At 36.7% G+C, this 19,595-nt stretch overlaps 1 protein-coding gene and 1 pseudogene across 3 annotated transcripts in view; both read left to right on the top strand.

Moving 5' to 3' along the window:
* Nucleotides 1–1,647: 1,647 nt before the first annotated feature.
* DNAJC12 (DnaJ heat shock protein family (Hsp40) member C12) overlaps nt 1,648–19,595 on the top strand; it is a 42,540-nt gene continuing 24,592 nt past the window's right edge. The window contains exons 1-3 of one of the 3 annotated variants that reach the window (XM_061161629.1): nt 1,648–1,873; nt 11,775–11,879; nt 18,574–18,652. In XM_061161629.1, the coding sequence (XP_061017612.1) occupies nt 11,802–11,879; nt 18,574–18,652 (157 nt within the window). In that variant the 5' untranslated portion in view covers nt 1,648–1,873; nt 11,775–11,801. Of the gene's footprint in view, nt 1,874–2,724; nt 2,931–11,774; nt 11,880–18,573; nt 18,653–19,595 lie in introns of those variants that run through there. The other 2 variants (XM_061161630.1, XM_061161628.1) reach the window with 2 other exon arrangements.
* On the top strand, nt 5,324–6,506 carry LOC133070036 (calmodulin-1-like; annotated as a pseudogene).

Genomic DNA, 19,595 nt, shown 5'->3' with positions numbered 1-19,595 from the left:
GCCAGGTCACATGGCTTGTGGGATTGAACCCAGGCCCCCTGCAGTGGAAGCCCAGAATCTTAACCACTGGGCCACCAGGAACTTCCCCACCAAGTGATTTTAATGTGCAGAGAGGGTCACTGGTCTGGTTTCTGGGAATCAGAACTCATAAGACCAGATAATCTTGATCTTACTGCCAGAAGTTATCCCATGAGTTATCAGGCCCAGTTTCACGCCCTTAAGTCACTATTTTCCTAAAATTGCCATTATATCTTATTTGACTATTATACTGGTAATATGGCTTCCCTTGTGGCTCAGATGGTAAAGAATCTGCCTGCAATGTGCGAGACCTGGGTCAGGAAGATCCCCCGGAGAAGGGAATGGTTAACCACTCCAGTATTCTTGCCTGGAGAATTCCATGGACATAGAGACTGGCAGGCTATAGTCCATGGGGTCGCAAAGAGTTGGACACAAGTGAGAGACTAACACTTTCACTTTACCAATATACTTGTCTGTAGTTCTATTTGAGAAGAGGGGGGGAAGGCTGAAATGTCAGGGAGATATTTAAGTGCTTGTTTCCCAAACATAATTGAGTGACTGTCAAGGAATTTCTGTTTAAAAGAAATCTGTGATAATAACAGGAGGCCTAAACTAAAAACCTGGTGATTTCTGCCTTACTAACAAGCGACATATTAACCATTTTTCAATGATAATTAAAAATGAATGAATTATTAACATTAAAAATGAATTAATTATTTTTTAAAAAGAGAAAGCACACACACAGTGAAATTATGAAAGTTAGAAAAGTATAACCTTTACCTTCCATTCCTGTGTTTGGATCATCAAGTCTGCTCCCCTGAAGATAACTACTCTTAAGGGTTTCTTGTGTGTCTTTCCAGAGACACTAGAGTCTACCGTTATTTTTAATTTTCATATTTTGGCTTCAGATAGGAATCTGTACTTCAGTCATTCTCCTTTTTGACATATCCTTCCATATTTCCTTAAGAGCAAAGGTGCTAAGATTAGTGGGGGGAAGAATGATCCATGCTGAGTGTTAGAACTTAAAAGGATCTCAGAGGTCATCCCGTCCTTTGCTATTCCTGGATTAACAGGGACTTCAGCTGGGGGCGTGTCAGAAATGCAGAATCTCAGACCTCTCCCAGACATCCTGAAGCAGAAGTCGCATCTTCACCAAATCCACGTGATTCATGTGCACTTTTAAGTTTGAGAATCATTGCTCTGGTCTTGAATTCTCCTTCACAAATCGAGGCAGTGTGGCTCAACTACTAGAAACCAGGTTTCCTAACAGCCTTGTCAAGTGCGTTTTCTGAAATGCCGAAATTCTGGCCAAATAATGTGATGCAGTACTTTTATGCATTATGTTCACTAAGAGCTTTGGAGTCAGACATAGCATAGTTCAAATGCTAGCTTTATCCATGGCATACAGTAGGAGCTCAATAATGGTGATTATTCTTTCTGTTGTTACTGTTATTTTATTTTTAAAATTAATAAATAACTTTGAAGAGTAGATTTAGGTTCACAGCCAAATTAAGCAGAGTTCCCTTTTATCCTCTGTCCCCCACTATCAATATCTGCACACATTAACAAGGGGATTACTAGCATTTGTCACTGCACTTTGCACTTGACTGAAGCTTCAAAGCAATGTTTCAACAGCCTTTAACGAATCATTTACAGATTCTATTTTATGTCTGCTTTAACAGAAAGACTTTTTCTTTTCTCTTTTTTAAAAAAACATATCCTGTCTCAGAATGTTCTTTTGCCCTGGCAGCCAGGCCTGAAACAGTGAGGTTAAGGTCTTGGCAGGTTCCGTTTTCTTTCCACTGGATATTACGCTGGAACGGAGCAGCAGATTCTGAAGACAAGACATTGAGAGGTACGAGCTAAATCAGAAATTAGATTCCGTTTTTAATCACAGCTCTCAGCTGATGTCCAAACCCCAGCTTGAGCAGGGAGCGGGGGCCGGTGTTGTGGGAAATCAGAACGAATGATTGCAGGCACTTTCTGGAACTTGGGCTTTGGCGTCTTGGAAATTCGGGTTCCGAAGGACCGCAAGGGGAAGGTACCGATTTCGTTCTGCATAGCAGAACTTGGCGCGAGACTGGAAGGAAAAGGGAGTAGCTGCTAAGAGAGCTGCTAGTCTAAGAACGACTCTGAGAACTGTCCGCGTGGAGCCCATCTAATTTCTATGGGCTGCCTAATTTCTGTTCTCGCTCGGAGCTCCTGGAGCTTGGAAACTTTTCTAGACTTTCCGTTTGAGCTCTTATAGCTTTTTTTTTTTTTTTTTTTTTTTCCTCACTTAAAAGCCTTTGAAATCTGCTTAAAAAAAAATATATATATATATATATATATATATATATATATATATATATATATATATATATATATATATATATTCCGGAGGGATATTTCCGGGAGACCGGAAGTAACTGGGCTTTCCTTTTGTCGCTCCTTTTTGAGCTCTTATAGCTCGGCCCCCCCAACCTAGAAGCCTTTGAAATCTCTGTTAAAGAAAGAAAAACTATTCCGGAGGGATATGTCCGCGAGACCGGAAGTAACTGGGCTTTCCTTTGTCGCTCCTTTTACACGCCAATTTCCGCGATGTCTTGTGGGAGCTGTAGTCCTGGGACGACAATTGCCGCCTGGAGGTTTTTCTGGTTCCGAGGCTGGGCCTCTGACGAGCCACATGCAAAGAGCTTTCGCTAAGTTGAAAAGCTCTGTGTGATTTCTATCTTTGGTATATGTATTTTTTTTAAGTTAAATTTTTTTTCTTTCTTTTTAACCAGCATGTGTAAATTAAATTATATTTGTTCTTTTAAAAAGCATCCCAAGGGAATTCCCTGCGGATGCAGTGGGTGGGGCTCCCTGCTTCCACTGTAGGCGGCCTGGGTTCCATTCCTGGTGTGGGGACTAACATCTCGAAAGCCGGGCCAGTAAGTAAATAGATACAAGTTATTAAATAGAATAAAAAGCATACAGAAAACAAAAGTGGTAGGATGTCTATATTAACTTCACACTAACAGTTCAGAAAGATATAAACTGAAATTAAAGGCTTGCTGTACCTGCTCAGCTACCTCCCTTAAAAGGAATCCGTATATTTGATTTTTAAAGAAAAAAATCAGGTGCAAATGTACATGTAGTTGACCCTTGAACAAAATGGGCTTTGAAATGCAGGGGTCCACTTATACAGGGATTTTTTTTTTTTTTTGGTCAACAAATATATGAATTATGAAAGAGTATGCAAAAGAGGTAATGCCATCATACTCTTCTTAAACTTTCTTTTTCATTTGATAATTCATCTTAGAGATCTTTCCATACTGCACAAAAAGAGCTATGTTACTCTTTTTTTGATGGTTGTATGGTATTTCATAACAGAAATACCATAATTTATTCATTCATTGATCTCTCCTTCACCATCCCATTGAGGGACATTTTGATTGTTTCCAGCTTTTTTCTGTTGCAAACAATTTTGCAATGACTGCCTGGAGCATATTTTGGTGTAAATCCACAGGGTAAATTTGTAGAGAAAAATTATCCAGCCAAGGAGATATATGCTTTATAAAAGTTGACAAATATCAACAAATTGCTAAACTGTACCAGTTTACACTGGAATTCCCAGTGGCTAGGTGGTAAAGAATTCACCTGACAATGCAGTAGACACAAGTTCGATCTCTGGGTCAGGAAGATTCCTTGGAGGAGGGCATGGTAAGCCACTGCAGTATTCTTGCCTGGAGAATCCCAGGGACAGAGATGCCTGGTGGGCTACAGTCCATAGGGTTGCAAAGTCAGACACAACTGAGCACACATACACCAATTTATAGTAGTACCCAGCGATGTATGAAGGTGTTTGCTTCCTCCCTTCTATTCTAGCTTTGGTTATCATCAACTTTAGAAATTTTGCCTCTCTGAGAAGTAAACAATATATCTTCCTTTGAGTGATTAGCAGTTTCATAATTATGAATGAGGCTGCACTTTTCTTGATACATTTAATGGCTATTTATATTTCTGAAAGTAATCATATCCTTAATCCAGTTTTGTATCAGGTTGTTAATCTTTTTCTTACTGATTTTTTTTGTACTTTTTGTAAACTGGGGAACTCAGCCTTTTGTCTGTTATGGGAATTATGAAATTTTTTTCCTTGTACATTATTTACCTACTTTCTGATTTTGCTTTTGTATTTTTTTTTTTGTCACTACACATCTGCGTAAATTTTGTACAGTCATGTTTATTAATTTTATCCTATAGCTTCTGGGTTATTTGGTTATCTGTAACTTACTTTCGTTTAAGGAGGAACGGCTCTAGCTTCATCATTTTTTCAAAATACTAGCCAATGGCCCCAACGTGATTTTTATTACTTTTATCATTAGAGAGAAAAACCCAGTGACCATTAAAAATATACCCTACCATAAGATGCTGCAGCAAGTTTAAAGGTTAGTTTTGGGGAAAAGAGTAGAAATAAATAAGTGGTACTCTGCTTTTCTCCAAATACATGCTTACCTTATATTATTGCTTTTTCAAACAATACCCCCAAAAGGTTGTTATTATTTATGTGTTTATACTATATTTATATAAAGTATTATTTATTTAATATTTATTAAAATAATGAAGACTTCTAATCATTATACAACTTAAAAAATAAAAAAGTATGAAAATGATTTTTTAAATTATGAATGATTGAAGTAGAATTCCCTAATTGAGAGAGGGTTGTGTATGTTCAAATATAGACTTTTCCCCCAAATCATCCTTTAGAAGAAAATGTAGATACCTTATACTTGTAACCTTACAGAGTTTCTCATACAGTGGAAGAACAGCACTCTTCTTAAATTAATACAGTTTTTCAAAATATAGTATTTTAAATATATAGGTTTAAGTAAATTTAAAAAGCTGAATATTATAGATCATTGGATCATTTTATGTATAGCTAAATAATGAAAGTTAAGTATTACATGTAAGCATTTGTCTATTTTATATATAATATATACACTATATTGGAGAAGGAAATGGCAACCCACTATAGTACTCTTGCCTGGGAAATCCCATGGACAGAGGAGCCTGGGGGGCTACAGTTCATGGGGTCTAAAGACTCGGACACAACTGGGTGACTAAGCCGCCGCCACCACCATATATACTACATTCACATGTAATATATACAAGTATGACCCCAAAGTCATCTTTTGGCGGGGGGCGGATTGTCTCACTGGTGAAACTTAGACTTAGGCTTTTATTTAGGCCTGGATAATGTATTCTTGTCATTTTGCTATTGTTTGATCTTAGTGTGGATACAGTGGTGCAATATGTTGAACTTAAAAGAAATGCTGAAGTATAAACATCATTTAAAAACATGGTGAAAAATACAGAGTCCGAGTGGAGCGAGCGAGCTGAGTGGTTGTGTGGTTGCGTCCCGGAGACCGGTAGCGCTTGCAGCATGGCTGACCAACTGACTGAAGAGCAGATTGCAGAATTCAAAGAAGCTTTTTCACTATTTGACAAGGATGGTGATGGAACTATAACAACAAAGGAATTGGGAACTGTAATGGGGTCTCTTGGGCAGAATCCCACAGAAGCAGAGTTACAGGACATGATTAATGAAGTAGATGCTGATGGTAATGGCACAATTGACTTCCCGGAATTTCTGACAATGATGGCAAGAAAAATGAAAGACACAGACAGTGAAGAAGAAATTAGAGAAGCATTCCGTGTGTTTGATAAGGACGGTAATGGCTAGATTAGTGCAGCAGAGCTCCGCCATGTGATGACAAACCTTGGAGAGAAGTTAACAGATGAAGAGGTTGATGAAATGATCAGGGAAGCAGATATTGATGGTGATGGTCAAGTAAACTATGAAGAGTTTGTACAAATGATGACAGCAAAGTGAAGACATTGTACAGAATGTGTTAAATTTCTTGTACAAAATTGTTTATTTGCCTTTTCTTTGTTTGTAACTTATCTGTAAAAGGTTTCCCCCTACTGTCAAAAAAAATATGCATGTATAGTAATTAGGACTTCATTCCTCCATGTTTTCTTCCCTTATCTTACTGTCATTGTCCTGAAACCTTATTTTAGAAAATTGATCAAGTAACATGTTGCATGTGGCTTACTCTGGATATATCTAAGCCCTTCTGCACATCTAAACTTAGATGGAGTTGGTCAAATGAGGGAACATCTGGGTTATGCCTTTTTTTTTTTTTTTTTGAGTAGTTTTCTTTAGGAATTGTCAGCATGTTGTTGTTGAAGTGTGGAGTTGTAACTCTGCGTGGACTACGGACAGTCAACAATATGTACTTAAAAGTTGCACTATTGCAAAACGGGTGTTTTATCCAGGTACTCGTACACTATTTTTTTGTACTGCTGGTCCTATACCAGAAACATTTTCTTTTATTGTTAACTTGCTTTTTAAACTTTGTTTTAGCCACTTAAAGGAAATCTGCTTATGGCACAATTTGCCTCAAATCCATTCCAAGTTGTATATTTGTTTTCCAATAAAAAAATTACAATTTAAAAAAAAAAAACATGGTGAAAAATACAAGAAGAAATAGCTAAATGTTTTACTATATTTGCCTCTAGGCAGAGGGAGATAGGAGGCAAGTTTTCTACTTTTCTGTTAAAACCTTAGAATACTATGTCCTGAGGCATGTGGGCTCAGTAGTTGTGATTCTCGGGCTCTAGAGCACAGACTCAATTGTTGCGGTACATGGGCTTAGTGATCCGTGGCACGTGGGAACTTCCCAGACCACAGGTCAAACCGGTGTCTCCTGCATTGGCCCACTGAGCCACCAGGGAAGCCCGTTTTTATAACAAGAAAAACATGAGGATGTATGGTTGGGCACTTCCTTTTAAGATTTTCTTTTTCTCTGATTATAAAATCACACTGTATTCATTTTCATCAAGACTTAATCAAACTCGACATTTTATGTAAAAATATATAAGTGGCGCTAGTGGTAAAGAACCTGTCTGCCAATGCAGGAGACATAGGAGACGAGGGTTTGATCCCTTGGTCAGGAAGATTCTCTGGAGGAGGCTATAGCAACCCACTCCAGTATTCTTGCCTGGGGAAGCTCATGGACAAAGGAGCCTGGTGGGCTACAGTCCACAGGGTCGCCAAGAGTTGGACACGGCTGAAGCAACTAAGAACACATATAAATACACTAATATATATTTATATATATACAACTAAGTTATTTGTGACATGCAGTAAGATATTAGTTTCAAGTGTACAACACAGTGATTTGATTTTTTTTTCTTTACCATACTGTGTGGTTTGTGGCATCTCAGTTCCCCAGTCAGGACTGAACCTGAGCCAAGGCAGTGAGAGCACCGAATTCTAACCGCTAGGCCACCAGGGAACTCCCAAGATTTGATATTTTTATATAATCACTACAGTAAGTCTGCTGCTGCTGCTAAGTCACTTCAGTCGTGTCCGACTCTGTGCGACCCCATAGACGGCAGCCCACCAGGCTCCCCCGTCCCTGGGATTCTCCAGGCAAGAACACTGCAGTGGGTTGCCATTTCCTTCTCCAGTGCATGAACGTGAAAAGTGAAAGTGAAGTCGCTCAGTTGTGCCCGACTCTTCGCGACCCCATGGACTGCAGCCCACCAGGCTCCTCCGTCCATGGGATTTTCCAGGCGAGAGGACTGGAGTCTGTTGCCATTGCCTTCTCTGCCAGTAAGTCTAGTTACCATCTATTGCCATGCAAAGTTGTTACAATCAATATTTTTATTTTTGAGATATGATCTTGTAACCAAGTCATTCAGTACTATTATTAATAAAAATAACAAACCTCAGAGGCTTAAAACAAGATGGGAAGGAGCTTTTTACTGAATTCTGACAGTGAAAATAAATGTGGAAATATCCAAATGAGGAAAATAACCAGTAAAGCCATGTAAAACTGTAACCTCACAACATAAAGAACACCTTCAGCTGGGTACTTATTGAATTATGAGCTCTTTCTTTTTAATCCTTACCTTTATCCTAAGGGGTGCTGTGAGTTGAGAGCACTAAGGAGGGAACCATTCAGAGCCAAGGTGTCAAACATGTAGGCCGCAGTTTAGCAAATAACATGATAAATAACACAATATGATGCAGGTGTATTCTATTTGTAGAACTGCTTAATTTTAGGTTATTAAAGAAAGGAATGAAAACCTTTAGTTGATTTTATTCTGCCACATACATTATGTTTACATGAAATAAAAATTTTGGTAAAACTCAGTTATAGGATGTAGGGAGAGTAAAAGAAATTATCAGAAGTCTTTAAAAAAAAAAAAAAAGCAAAAACTACAGGTACTATGTAAGTATATAGCCAATAGGCTCTCAGTAAATCCCTACTGACTTACATATGTTAGCTTTCTTTTCTAAAAGATGTGCCAACATGAGTGAAAGAACCTAAGAACAAAAGTATTCAGTGCAGTATTTTTTTATTAGAGCTGAAGATTTGAAGTGTCTGACACCAAGGAATTGAGATTAAAAAAATAAACACACACATACATACACACACACACACACACACACACACACACACACACACACATATGTAACTGCATATAATGAATGCAAAAAAGAGACAGTTGGCAGTGGTTATCTTGGTCACCTCCAGGGAATAAAACTGGTGGCTGGAAGACCCAAGGAGGGAGGGACCCGTACCTTTCATGCCTACCCTTTTATAGCTTTAAAGTTTTGTTGTATGTGCATGTAGTGCCCATTAAGGGCTTCCCAAGTGGCTCAGTGGTAAAAAATATGCCTGCCAAGCAGAAGACGTGGGTTCAGTCCCTGGGTCGAAAAGATCCCCTGGAGATTAATCTTAAACCTTCACTTTTAACATGGCACATGCTTAAGAAGCTATAGCAGTTCGCTGTTGCCTCCACACTTGTTCGGTGTCCTCTGCCTGATCCTCAGGGCTCTCCATGTTCTGGCCCTCATCTTCAGTACTGGTCTCAAATGTTATTCTCTTTAACACACTCCACTGTAAAGTTGTTTTCTTCACTTTTCTCTGAATATTTTTCCTACAACAGCTTATGCATTTTGTCCCTTCCTCCTCCTCTTCATTTATTCTGTAAATGCTTCTATGGATTTCTTTTAAATTTTCCCTCTAAACCGCACAGTTTAGCATTTGATTATGTAATATGCTGGGCTTCCCTTGTGGCTCAGCTGGTAAAGAATCCACCTGCAATGTGGGAGACCTGGGTTCGATCCCTGGGTTGGGAAGATCCCCTGGAGAAGGGAAAGGCTACTGTATAGTCCATGGGGTCGCAAAGAGTCAGACATGACTGAGCGACTTTTACATCACAGGTAACTGCTAAAGCTTAGTTTGAGTTAATCTTGCATTCTCAACCAAATTAATTTTCTGATATGAAAGGTGCTGTAATTAGAGCATAGTTCTATTCAAGGAGTAAGGAGCAGGGTTCAGCAATGTCTTCATTGCACTGTGACTCCTGTAAGGAAAGGATCACTTAAGACAACAGTTGGCCTACAGTGAGCAAGACACACGTGATGGGGGAGTTCTTCGATGGCCGGATTAATTTCCTTCTTTGTCCCACTGCAGCACAGCGTAGGGTGCTTCGGAGGGTGAGTTGTTCCTGTTGTTTTAGTTGCTAGTCATGTCTGACTCTTTTGCCACCCCATGGACTGTAGACTGCCAGGCTCCTCTGTCCATGGGGTTTCCAGGCAAGAATACTAGAGTGAGTTGCCATTTCTTTCTCCAGGGAAACTTCCTGACCCAGGGATCAAACCTGGGTCTCCTGCATTGGCAGGCAGATTCATTGCCATTGAGCCACCAGGGAGGCCCTCTTGGAGAGTGAATAAATTGGCTTACAACATGCAGTAGACAAACCGAACCAACTGAAAAACAGATTCTTGAATAAGGCCCTCTGAATTGTCACCCTTTCTAAGTCAGTAAATAATAGCTATGTGATAGTTGGCATTTTGCAGTTTTTACTTACTTATTTTTTGTTGCTATGTTCTTATTACTAGAATAATATATGTTTATCTTAGAAACCGTAGATGAGGAAAAAGAATAAAATATAAATCACCTGTGACTCCAATACCTGGTGTATATGGTTTTGCAAGTTTCATAAATATACATACCATATACAGATAGTCCCTAACATACAATAGTTCAATTTAGGATTTTTCAATTTTATGATAGTGCAAAAGAAATATGAGTACAGTAAAAATGGTACTCTGAATTCTGAATTTGGATCTTTTCCTGGGCCAGGGACTTGTGGTATGATACTCAGGTATTTAATAAGTTATATGAAATATTCAACACTTCATTATTAAATAGGCTTGTTTTAGATGCTATTTCCCACTTGTAGGCTAATGTAAGTGTTTTGAGCACATTTAAGGTAGGCTAGGCTCAGTTATGATATTCAGTAGGATAGTTGGGTTAAATGCATTTTTGATTTAGGATGAGTCTATGGTGTCAAAACCCCATGCTAAATTGAGGAAGAGCTGTATATTTATAAAACAGGAATCATACCATACTTCTAAAACTTAAATTTTGTATTTCTTCCTTTTTAAATTGAGATATAACTTATGCCCAGTAATGTGTACGAGTCTCAATGCTCAGTGAATGTTTACATAATATGTATTGCTTGTTACCTTTTTTTCACCTATGTGTGAACATTTCTCAGGTATTAAATATGTTTCTACATCTTTAAAATGACTACATGATATACTACTGTATGTGGATCGTTATTTAAATGACAGTTGGACAGTTAATTTTTCTACAAAACTTTCATTATTGTTAATTGGTAATGAGAACTATAATTATTGCTGTATCTTTGTACACATTCTTTTTTTTTTGGCTCCACCATGCAGTATGTGGGATCTTAGTTTCTGGAGCAGGGATCAAACTCTTCCTCTGCATTGGAAGTGCAGTCTTAACCACTGGACTGCCAGGGAAGTCCCACAAGTCACTGTTTTAAATAATCCTCTTTGTTAGCATGTGTCTTGTCTGCCTCCCTCTGTTACACTGTAAGCTCCCTAAGAACTGTTTACCACATCTTTTTCTACAATCGTGCTAAACACAAAATAGGTCCTCAGTAAATATTTGTTGAATGAATAGATGATCAAATGAATTATCAAATGATCTCTTAGTCTATTTCTTTCTACTCTTGTGTGTGTTAGTTGCTCAGTCATGTCTGATTCTTTGTGACCCCATGGACTGTAGCCCTCCAGGCTCCTCTGTCCTTGGGATTTTCCAGGCAAGAATACTGGAATGGATTGCCATTTCCTTTTCCAGGGGATCTTCCTGGCCCAGGAATCGAACCCTAGTCTCCTGCATTGCAGGCAGATTCTTTACTGTCTGAGCCACCATGGAAGCCTGTCTACTCTTAAACTGTTTTAAAAATTATGAAATATTCTTAACACTCAGAAAAGTGTTCACTACTCCTATTTAACAAACGCTAAGATTTTACCATAATGCTTCAAATTTTTTTCTATCCCTTAAGAAGAAAAAGGTGAAAATATATCAGAGGTGAAAAAATGGCCAATTTGAGGAGTATGTAAAAATGGATAGTGTTTATCAACTTCTAAAAAGAATGGTTCGTTTGCATCACTTACATAAACTCAAACTACAGATCCCAGCCAGCACTGCAACAGTTCCGCACGTGGGCTATTCTTTTCTCTTGTATAAACAGCCAATGAAAGCCAGAGTTTACAAAGGTCTCGGATGACAGCCGTGCTGACTGTGGCCAGCCTTAAATCTAGTTAACTGCTGTAAACCAGATCTCAAAAGGCGTTTCCTGTTAATTCTCAGTTCATTGTGCCTCTTGTTTCAAAGGGAAGAAAAACTGGTTTAGTCATCTCAATGGATGCGATACTGAATTACAAGTCGGAAGATACTGAAGATTACTACACGTTACTGGGATGTGATGAACTGTCTTCGGTAAGCAATGAATAATGCTGTTCTTTTTCACAACAGTATTTCAAGTTTTATTTAAGGTTTTAAAATTTTGAACTTTTAGTCACGTTGCCTAAAAATCTAATCATGTATTATTTTAAAGCTCTTTTTGGCTCAGAGAAAGTTAAGGACTTAAAATAGAGTGTTGGGTCTTTACTTGAATAGTGTCCTCTTTCAATTTTCTGGACTTTTCTGATTGAATATGTGTATTCTGACACATGGTCATAGACTCTTTTTCAAATATACTAAAAATATATATTTGAAATTTTATTGTAATTGCTATTGGCAGTGTTTCACAGTATATACATAAGCTATATCTTTATTATGGTAATTTACACTGTAATTGAGATGAAATTTAATTTTCTAGTAATGATTTTTAAATGTTTCATTAAAATATGTAGTCTTACATGAGCAGTTAAATTATTTAAACCAAGAAACATCCTTTTGTGTTAATAATTCAAATTGTGTAAGAGGAATTACTTCTTTAAACTGTGGCTTCTGAAACAAAATACGTGACAACTCTGTAATTGTTCATTTGATCTAAAATGGAACAATGTTTTAAAGGTCCCTATGGATAATTATAAGGTTGTAAAAGTTTTTCACATTATGGAAAGTTCATTTATACTTTTACCTCCCAAAGGTAACATTCTTAATGTTTGGCAAATTAGTCTCCAGACTCTTTCCTATGTATGTATTTTTGAAGAACATGTTTACTTTTTACCCATTAATATTATAATAAGGATTTCTCCATGCTACTAAAGGTTCTTCATACATGGGTTAATGATTGCATAGTATTTTATTTTACTATTGTACCAAAACTGATTATTCTTATTGTTAAACATTTCATTTACAGTTTTTTTAGCATTTTAAATGTTGTTTAGATGAGTATGAAATATATTTTATTACATTATTAAATATATTCACATTGTTTTATATTTATATAAGTATTAAAATATTTATTTTATTACTAAAATGTAGCTATTAATATTAAATGCTTTAAAGCAAATTAGTTTTCTACTTATCTTTGTTTTATAAGGCTGGAGTTAAGTAATAAAATGTACTTAGTTTTGTTTGGCAAATAGAATGCAGTATTGGACACAAAGATTAAAATCTCTATCTTCATCACCCTGAGGAAGTTAGTTTAGGTATCTTGTAGTTAAACACCCACACACAAAAGAGGTTATAATATTCTCTTAATTACATATGTCTTCTTTAGGGTAATATGTTACTTTTGTTTTCTTTAGGGGTGGTGTACTTATATTAATTGAGAAAGCTTATCATGTGTTATTCATGCTTTGAATTATACTCTTGACGAATAATTTTTGAAGGAACTGTTTAAATCAAAGGAACATACTTTAATTTGAAAAGTTTCACAATTTGGATTTTTTTAAAAATATTGTCATGCTAGGTTATAAAGTAAAGGTTGTAATATCCCCTAAGTAAATCTCTTTAGTCAGGCTTTTGTGGTTATGTTATTGTCTTTTCAGTTTACAAAGAAAGATTAGTTTTGAATAGACTAAAAAAATGATCCCATTGTTTATTCATAATGTTTATAACAGTTTCATTTTGTCATGACCAGTTATAATCATACTTCTCTGTGTATACTGTGGCATATATTAAAAGGAGAGTATGTAAAAAATAGGTGAGTAAGAGCATGGTCTTGACATTTCTTCTTCTGGATATAGTTTACTAATTCTCTCATTGGCATAGCATGTGTAGATAACAGGCACTTATCTAAAATAAAATGACCTGTCACAATTTTATCAATTCCTTTTATACATTATCTTTCTCCTCTTTTTATATGCATCCTTCTCGTTTACAAACATCTTAATGCTTTTTTAAACTATTATTGTGACATTTTCTTTACTTGATTTGCGTTGCCTGGATTTTCTTTACTTCAAATATTCCTTGATTTGATACTCTAAAAAATTAACCAGAACTGTTTCTATCCAAAAGCAATTTAACAGTTATAATTTCAAAGCAACTTGATATTTTGACACTACTTAAAACAACTGAGACACACACATAATTCTTTTGCTTAGTATACAGTTCTTACACTTGAAAGCTTGTGTTGGAAATTAATAAATGACACATATAAGGCCATGGAAGGATTTCCATGCTGTTGAGTAGAAAACAAATACTCCCTGTTCAGAAACATTTACCAAAGTTTAAGGAAAGAATGTCTGAAAAGACTTCGGAGAATAGATGGGGTGTGAAATGATTCTGCATCAAAATTTAGATGCATGGAGGGAGACACAGTGGGCATTTGCATGGCCAGGGGAAAGCTGGAGAAGATCCCTTCGAGTGGGAATCAAATTAGTCCCTATTGCACATGAGTATTTCCTGGCACAGAGCAAAATACTGTGCTATTAGGATATGTAAAAGAGGAGCTTTTAAGTTTTAAAATTTAATTTCTAAAATTATAAATGTTCAATCAGGAAATGAGGAGTATAAAGGGAGCACAGGGAAAAATGCCAGCCCAAACACTTAATGTTTGGGACTATGATATATGCATGCCATCTTATGCATGTATATATGTATGATTTTGTATAAATAAGTACATGTATGTATGTACGCATATTTATATGTTTATCTTTATGTGTGTCTGGAGTCAGACTGCCTGAGGTGAAATCCTGGCTCTGCAACTTCCTAGCTCTGCGACTGGGAAAATTACTTTCCTATGTTTTGTTTCCCTAATCTGCAAAATGGGAATGATAATAGTACCCACCTCATAGAGTTGCTGTGGGAATTGAAAGACATGCTATATTTAAAGTACTTAGAACAGTGCCTGGCACACAACAGGTCTCAATAAATCTTGGCTATTATTTATAATTATTTTATTTATTTGGTGTAGCTTACAGAATCCTAGTTCCCCAAGCAGGGACTGAACCCAGGCCCATGGCAGTGAAAGTATGGAGGCCTAATCACTGGACTGCTAGAGAATTTGCTCATTATTTTATATATACACACATATACATATATGTTACATAATTCCTTTTGAGTAAAACATTAAGATTTTATACCTCACACAATGCTTTGTAGCTTACCTTTTTCTCATAGAATGTTTTATATAAAATTTCTCAGATTATTAAAAGTCTGCTACAAGAAGATTTTTTTTAATGACTGCAAAATATGCCATCCTATAGCCCTATTACAATTAACTTCAACAAATATCCTATTACTAGGCACGCAAGTTTTTGTTTAAGATGTATAACTTTTTATTCATTGAATCTTCCTATAACTAAATCCATTCCCTACCTTCAATTATCCTCTTAGCCAAATTCCTAGAATTGAAATGGTTGGATTGAAAAGTATGAAAAAAATTAAAGGATTTATATATTTTGTTGTTGTTGTTCAGTCACTAAGTCATGTCTGACTCTCTGTGACCCCCATGGGCTATAGCACGCCAAGCTCCTCTGTCCTTCACTATTTCCTGGAATTTGCTCAAACTCATGTCTGTTGAGCAAATGATGCTAACTAACCATCTCATCCTTTGCTGCCTCCTTCTCCTTTTGCCTTCAGTCTTTCCCAGCATCAGGGTCTTTTCCAGTGAGTTGGCTCTTCGCATCAGGAGGCCAAAGTATTGCAGCTTTAGCATCAGTCTTCCAATGAATATTCAGGGTTGGTTTCCTTTAGGATTGACTGGTTTGATCTCCTTGCTGTCCAAGGGACTCTCAAGAATCTTCTCTAGGACCATAATTTGAAAGCATCCATTCTTTGGTGCTCAGCTTTCTTTATGGTCCAACTGTCACATCTGTACATGACTGCTGGAAAAATCATAGCTTTGAGTATATGGACCTTTATCAGCAAAGTGATGTCTCTGCTTTTTAATATCCTGTCTAGGTTTATCATAGCTTTATATATGTATAGCTTAATTGATTTACAGAAAATTTGCTAAAATTTGCTAAAAATGTGAAAAGAACGTTTAAATTCTTACCAGGAAAGCACAGGTGAGTTCATTTCCTTGTACCCTCAGTGACATTGGTTATAATAATCCATGGATGTTCTGACTTTTTGATTATGAGTAAAGTTGATATTTATTGTAGATTTATTGGCTAGTAGACAGAATAGTAGAATGGTCTGGAATAGCTTTCCAGACCATTGGACATTGTGTCAGAAACGCAAAATTTGGTGGACTTTGACATGAAGGGCCTCAGTTGTCTATGAGCTGCACTTGGCACCAGGAACATGAGGTGGTGATGCCAGGAGATAAATAGAATGTGCCCAAGACAAACTAAGCCACTTTATTGGTTAGTTTTCCCAGAACCAGCCCTACACAGGAGATCTGTGATAAATTTTGTGGTAGTAAAATATGAAAAGTAATGCTAGACTGATATGCACAATTCTTAATTTTTAAAAACTGGATAGGAATGAAATAAACAACAACAACAAAACCTCCAAACTCTCTACTTTTGATATATAGGTATAGTTTTTATCTATTTGTGCTATTAATTTCCCCAAGACATATACATAAGTATGTAATGTGTATAAAAGTGTGTCTTGAAGGATTCTGTCATCTTAGGGAAAAAGGAGTAAAAGTTTTTTAAAAATTGTATTACGTTATGTTTGGCTGCACTGGATCTTCGTTGCTTGTTGGGGTCTTTCTCCAGCTGCGGTGAGCGGGGTCTGCTCTTTGCTGTGGTTCAAGGACTTCCCATCACTGCGGCTGCTCCTGTCGAGGAGCACAGGCTCCCGGCGTGTGGGCCTCAGTGTGTGTGGCACACAGGCTCAGTAGCTGTGGCTCGCAGGCCCTCAGGCATGGGTTCAGTAGCTGTGGTACACCGGCTTGGTTGGTCTGAGGCATGTGGAATCTTCTCCGATCAGATATAGAATTGGCAGGCAGATTCTTATCCATTGCACCACCAGGAAAGTCCAGGAGTAAAGGTTTTTTAAAAAATATTCTGTATTGATGGAAATCTTTTCAAAGAGAGTTTGTGAGTACTTGTAAATTACTTGTTAATTAAAAAATGCTTACTATTAGATTCTTTAAAATATTTAATATTTAAAAATTTAAAAACAAGTCCCAATCTCAATTTTCTTTGTCTATTAGCAGGTTATGGTGACAGGTGTAGGGAGCACCCAGCTCCAGAGGAAACATAACTATAGTTCTTACTAGGAAATCTATCTCTTCCTGTTACTCCAAGGGTCTCCCAGGACATACTTAACATGGAAGAGAATAGAGATATCAATCTGGGCTTTAAACATACTCATATCTAACACTGTCTTTGATTGTAAAAGTGAAGATTTTTTTTTTTTTTATGAGAGTTGATTAAGGATGCCATGGAGCTGATAAAAATATTTCTCCCATGATTCTTACGACAATATTGAACTGAACTGCTTGAGAATTTAATTCTCAAACGAGGTAATTTGCTTTCATGAATTCGTGCATAGTAAATGTGGAACTTGCTAATAGGTCCTAAGCCTGAAGAGCTGGCCCATGTAAAAGAGTGGTTAAGATGATGGGATTTGGGGATTTCCCTGGCAGTTCAATGGTTAGGACTCCTCACTTTCACTGCTGAGGGCCATGGTTTGATCCTTGGTTGAGGAACTAAGATCCCACAAGCTGTGCAGCCAGCCAAAACACAAAAAGAATGATTGGATTTGAATTCCAACTGCTTAGTTAACAAAAAACTCAGCTTTTTTTCCAGTAACAAGTTAAATGAGTTCAAGGAACTTAACCACTAATGTTTAATTAATAGCTATTAAGTTCTTACTCTGATCAGGCTTTGTGTTAAGTGCTGGAGTTACATTATTCATGAAATGTAAAGATGAGGAAATCTAGGCACACAGAAATTATATAACTTGCCTACACTGACAGGGCAGAACTGGGATTTAAAACAAAGCAATCAGATAGTCGGACATGACTGAGCGACTAAACAACAACAAAAAGTCAGATACTAAGGGCCACATAACCACTTTTACATTATGCTGTTGACATTACAATTATAATTAATAAAGCCAAGTCTTGATAATTCATGATAATAAGGATTAGATGGGTGAGTGAAACCCAATGAAATCATAGATGGCCCTCAAACCTCATTTTAGTTTGGGCAGAAGTCTGTTTTTTCAATCAAAATTTCTAACTAAACTGTTTACTGGTAACATTTTTTACATTATATCACTAATACTTATTTAACTGGAAATTTGTATCTTTTGACTACATTTATTTAACCCCTCCATCCCCAATTGTGAAATTCTTTTTGTGTGTGTGTGTGAAATTCTTAATAAAAAAGAAAAGGACAAAAAAAGAAGAAAGAACTTTATAATGGGTTATTTATAAACTGGACAATCATCTTGAATAACAGAGGTGGCTAAACAGCCTTTGAAGAACTCATATTTGTAAACACACCTTTTATATATTGTTAGGATAAACCTATATGACCACTTTTAATGTTTAAATATACTGAGCTCATAGGTGTCTTGGGCCATCATCTAAATACAGTAGCAAGTTCAACTGTCCTTACATACTACTATTTGAATAGGAATGTTTATTGGATAATTTCTGAATTTTGTGATTGAGAAAATAATTTCTTAGAGTAAAAAGTCAAAATGCAAATAGGAATCAAAATAAAAAGGTGGGTGTTCATGGTGGCTTTTTTGGGAAGGACTTGACACCCTGGTTTTCCCTTTATGCCGTTCAAGTTGGATTCCTCATTTTAAACATTAATTTCTGTTTTAGGTTGAACAAATCCTCGCAGAATTTAAGGTCAGGGCCCTGGAATGTCACCCTGACAAGCATCCTGAAAATTCCAAAGCTGGTAAGTATTTAATAATGGTTGCTTTTCATGAAAATGTATAGCATATAGACCTAAAAAGCCAGTGAATAATAGCTTCATTTTCTTTTATCTATTCACACTCAAAATTATTCTTTCATTTAATGCCAAAGAGTGCTTTTGCACTATTGGATGGAGGCTGAAGAGGAAACTGGGTAGGGTCTTTTTTCTAATAGCAGTCATTTAACATTCATTTATCTTTCTGCTATAATGTGCTGCTTCATGGTTTACAATTTGTCCAGTTGGGGCTTCCCTAGTGGTCCAGTGGTTAAGACTCCATGCTTCCAATGCAGAGGGTGTGGGTTTGATCCCTGGTTAGGGAACTAAGATCCCACATGCCAAAATAAATAAATAGATAAGTAAATAAAATAATAAGAATAAAAAAATGTGTCCAGTTTTATGCTTCATTTCACCAGTTTCTGAAGGTTAACAGTGACTTCCGTTTGTAACTAGGTGGTTATCTTAATGAGAACCTTGCTGTGTTTTCTTCTGAATAGGTCTGTATATGTTGTATAATAATATATTCATACACTTGTTTTTTCTTTATATTTTAAATTTCATGATCATAAATTTATGCATAAATGCTTTTGTGTATCTCAGCTTGAAAAAATACAGACAAAACAATAATCCTTTCTTAACATATCTCCCACCTGCTTCTTCTCTATCTCTGTACTTCCCTTTAGAGCCAATTTTCCTGAAAAAGAAGTTCACAGTTGGTATCGCTACTTCCCTTTCAGCCAGTTTTCAATTTATCCCAGTTTGACTTCCTCCTCACCTTTCTGGGAAATGGCGCTTGTAATAGTCACCAAGAACTTCTTGGCTGCCAACTCCTTTTAGTCTTTATCTTCCCTGAGCTTGCATCAGAATTTGGAACTGTTGAGCATGCTCATCTTCTTGACATTCCTTTTTCTTAGCTACCAGGATATGC

Source organism: Dama dama, chromosome 15, assembly GCF_033118175.1.
Source record: "Dama dama isolate Ldn47 chromosome 15, ASM3311817v1, whole genome shotgun sequence".
Lineage (NCBI taxonomy): Eukaryota > Metazoa > Chordata > Mammalia > Artiodactyla > Cervidae > Dama > Dama dama.
Note: the sequence above shows the minus strand (reverse complement) of the source record. Positions and strands in the feature narration are given on the sequence as shown.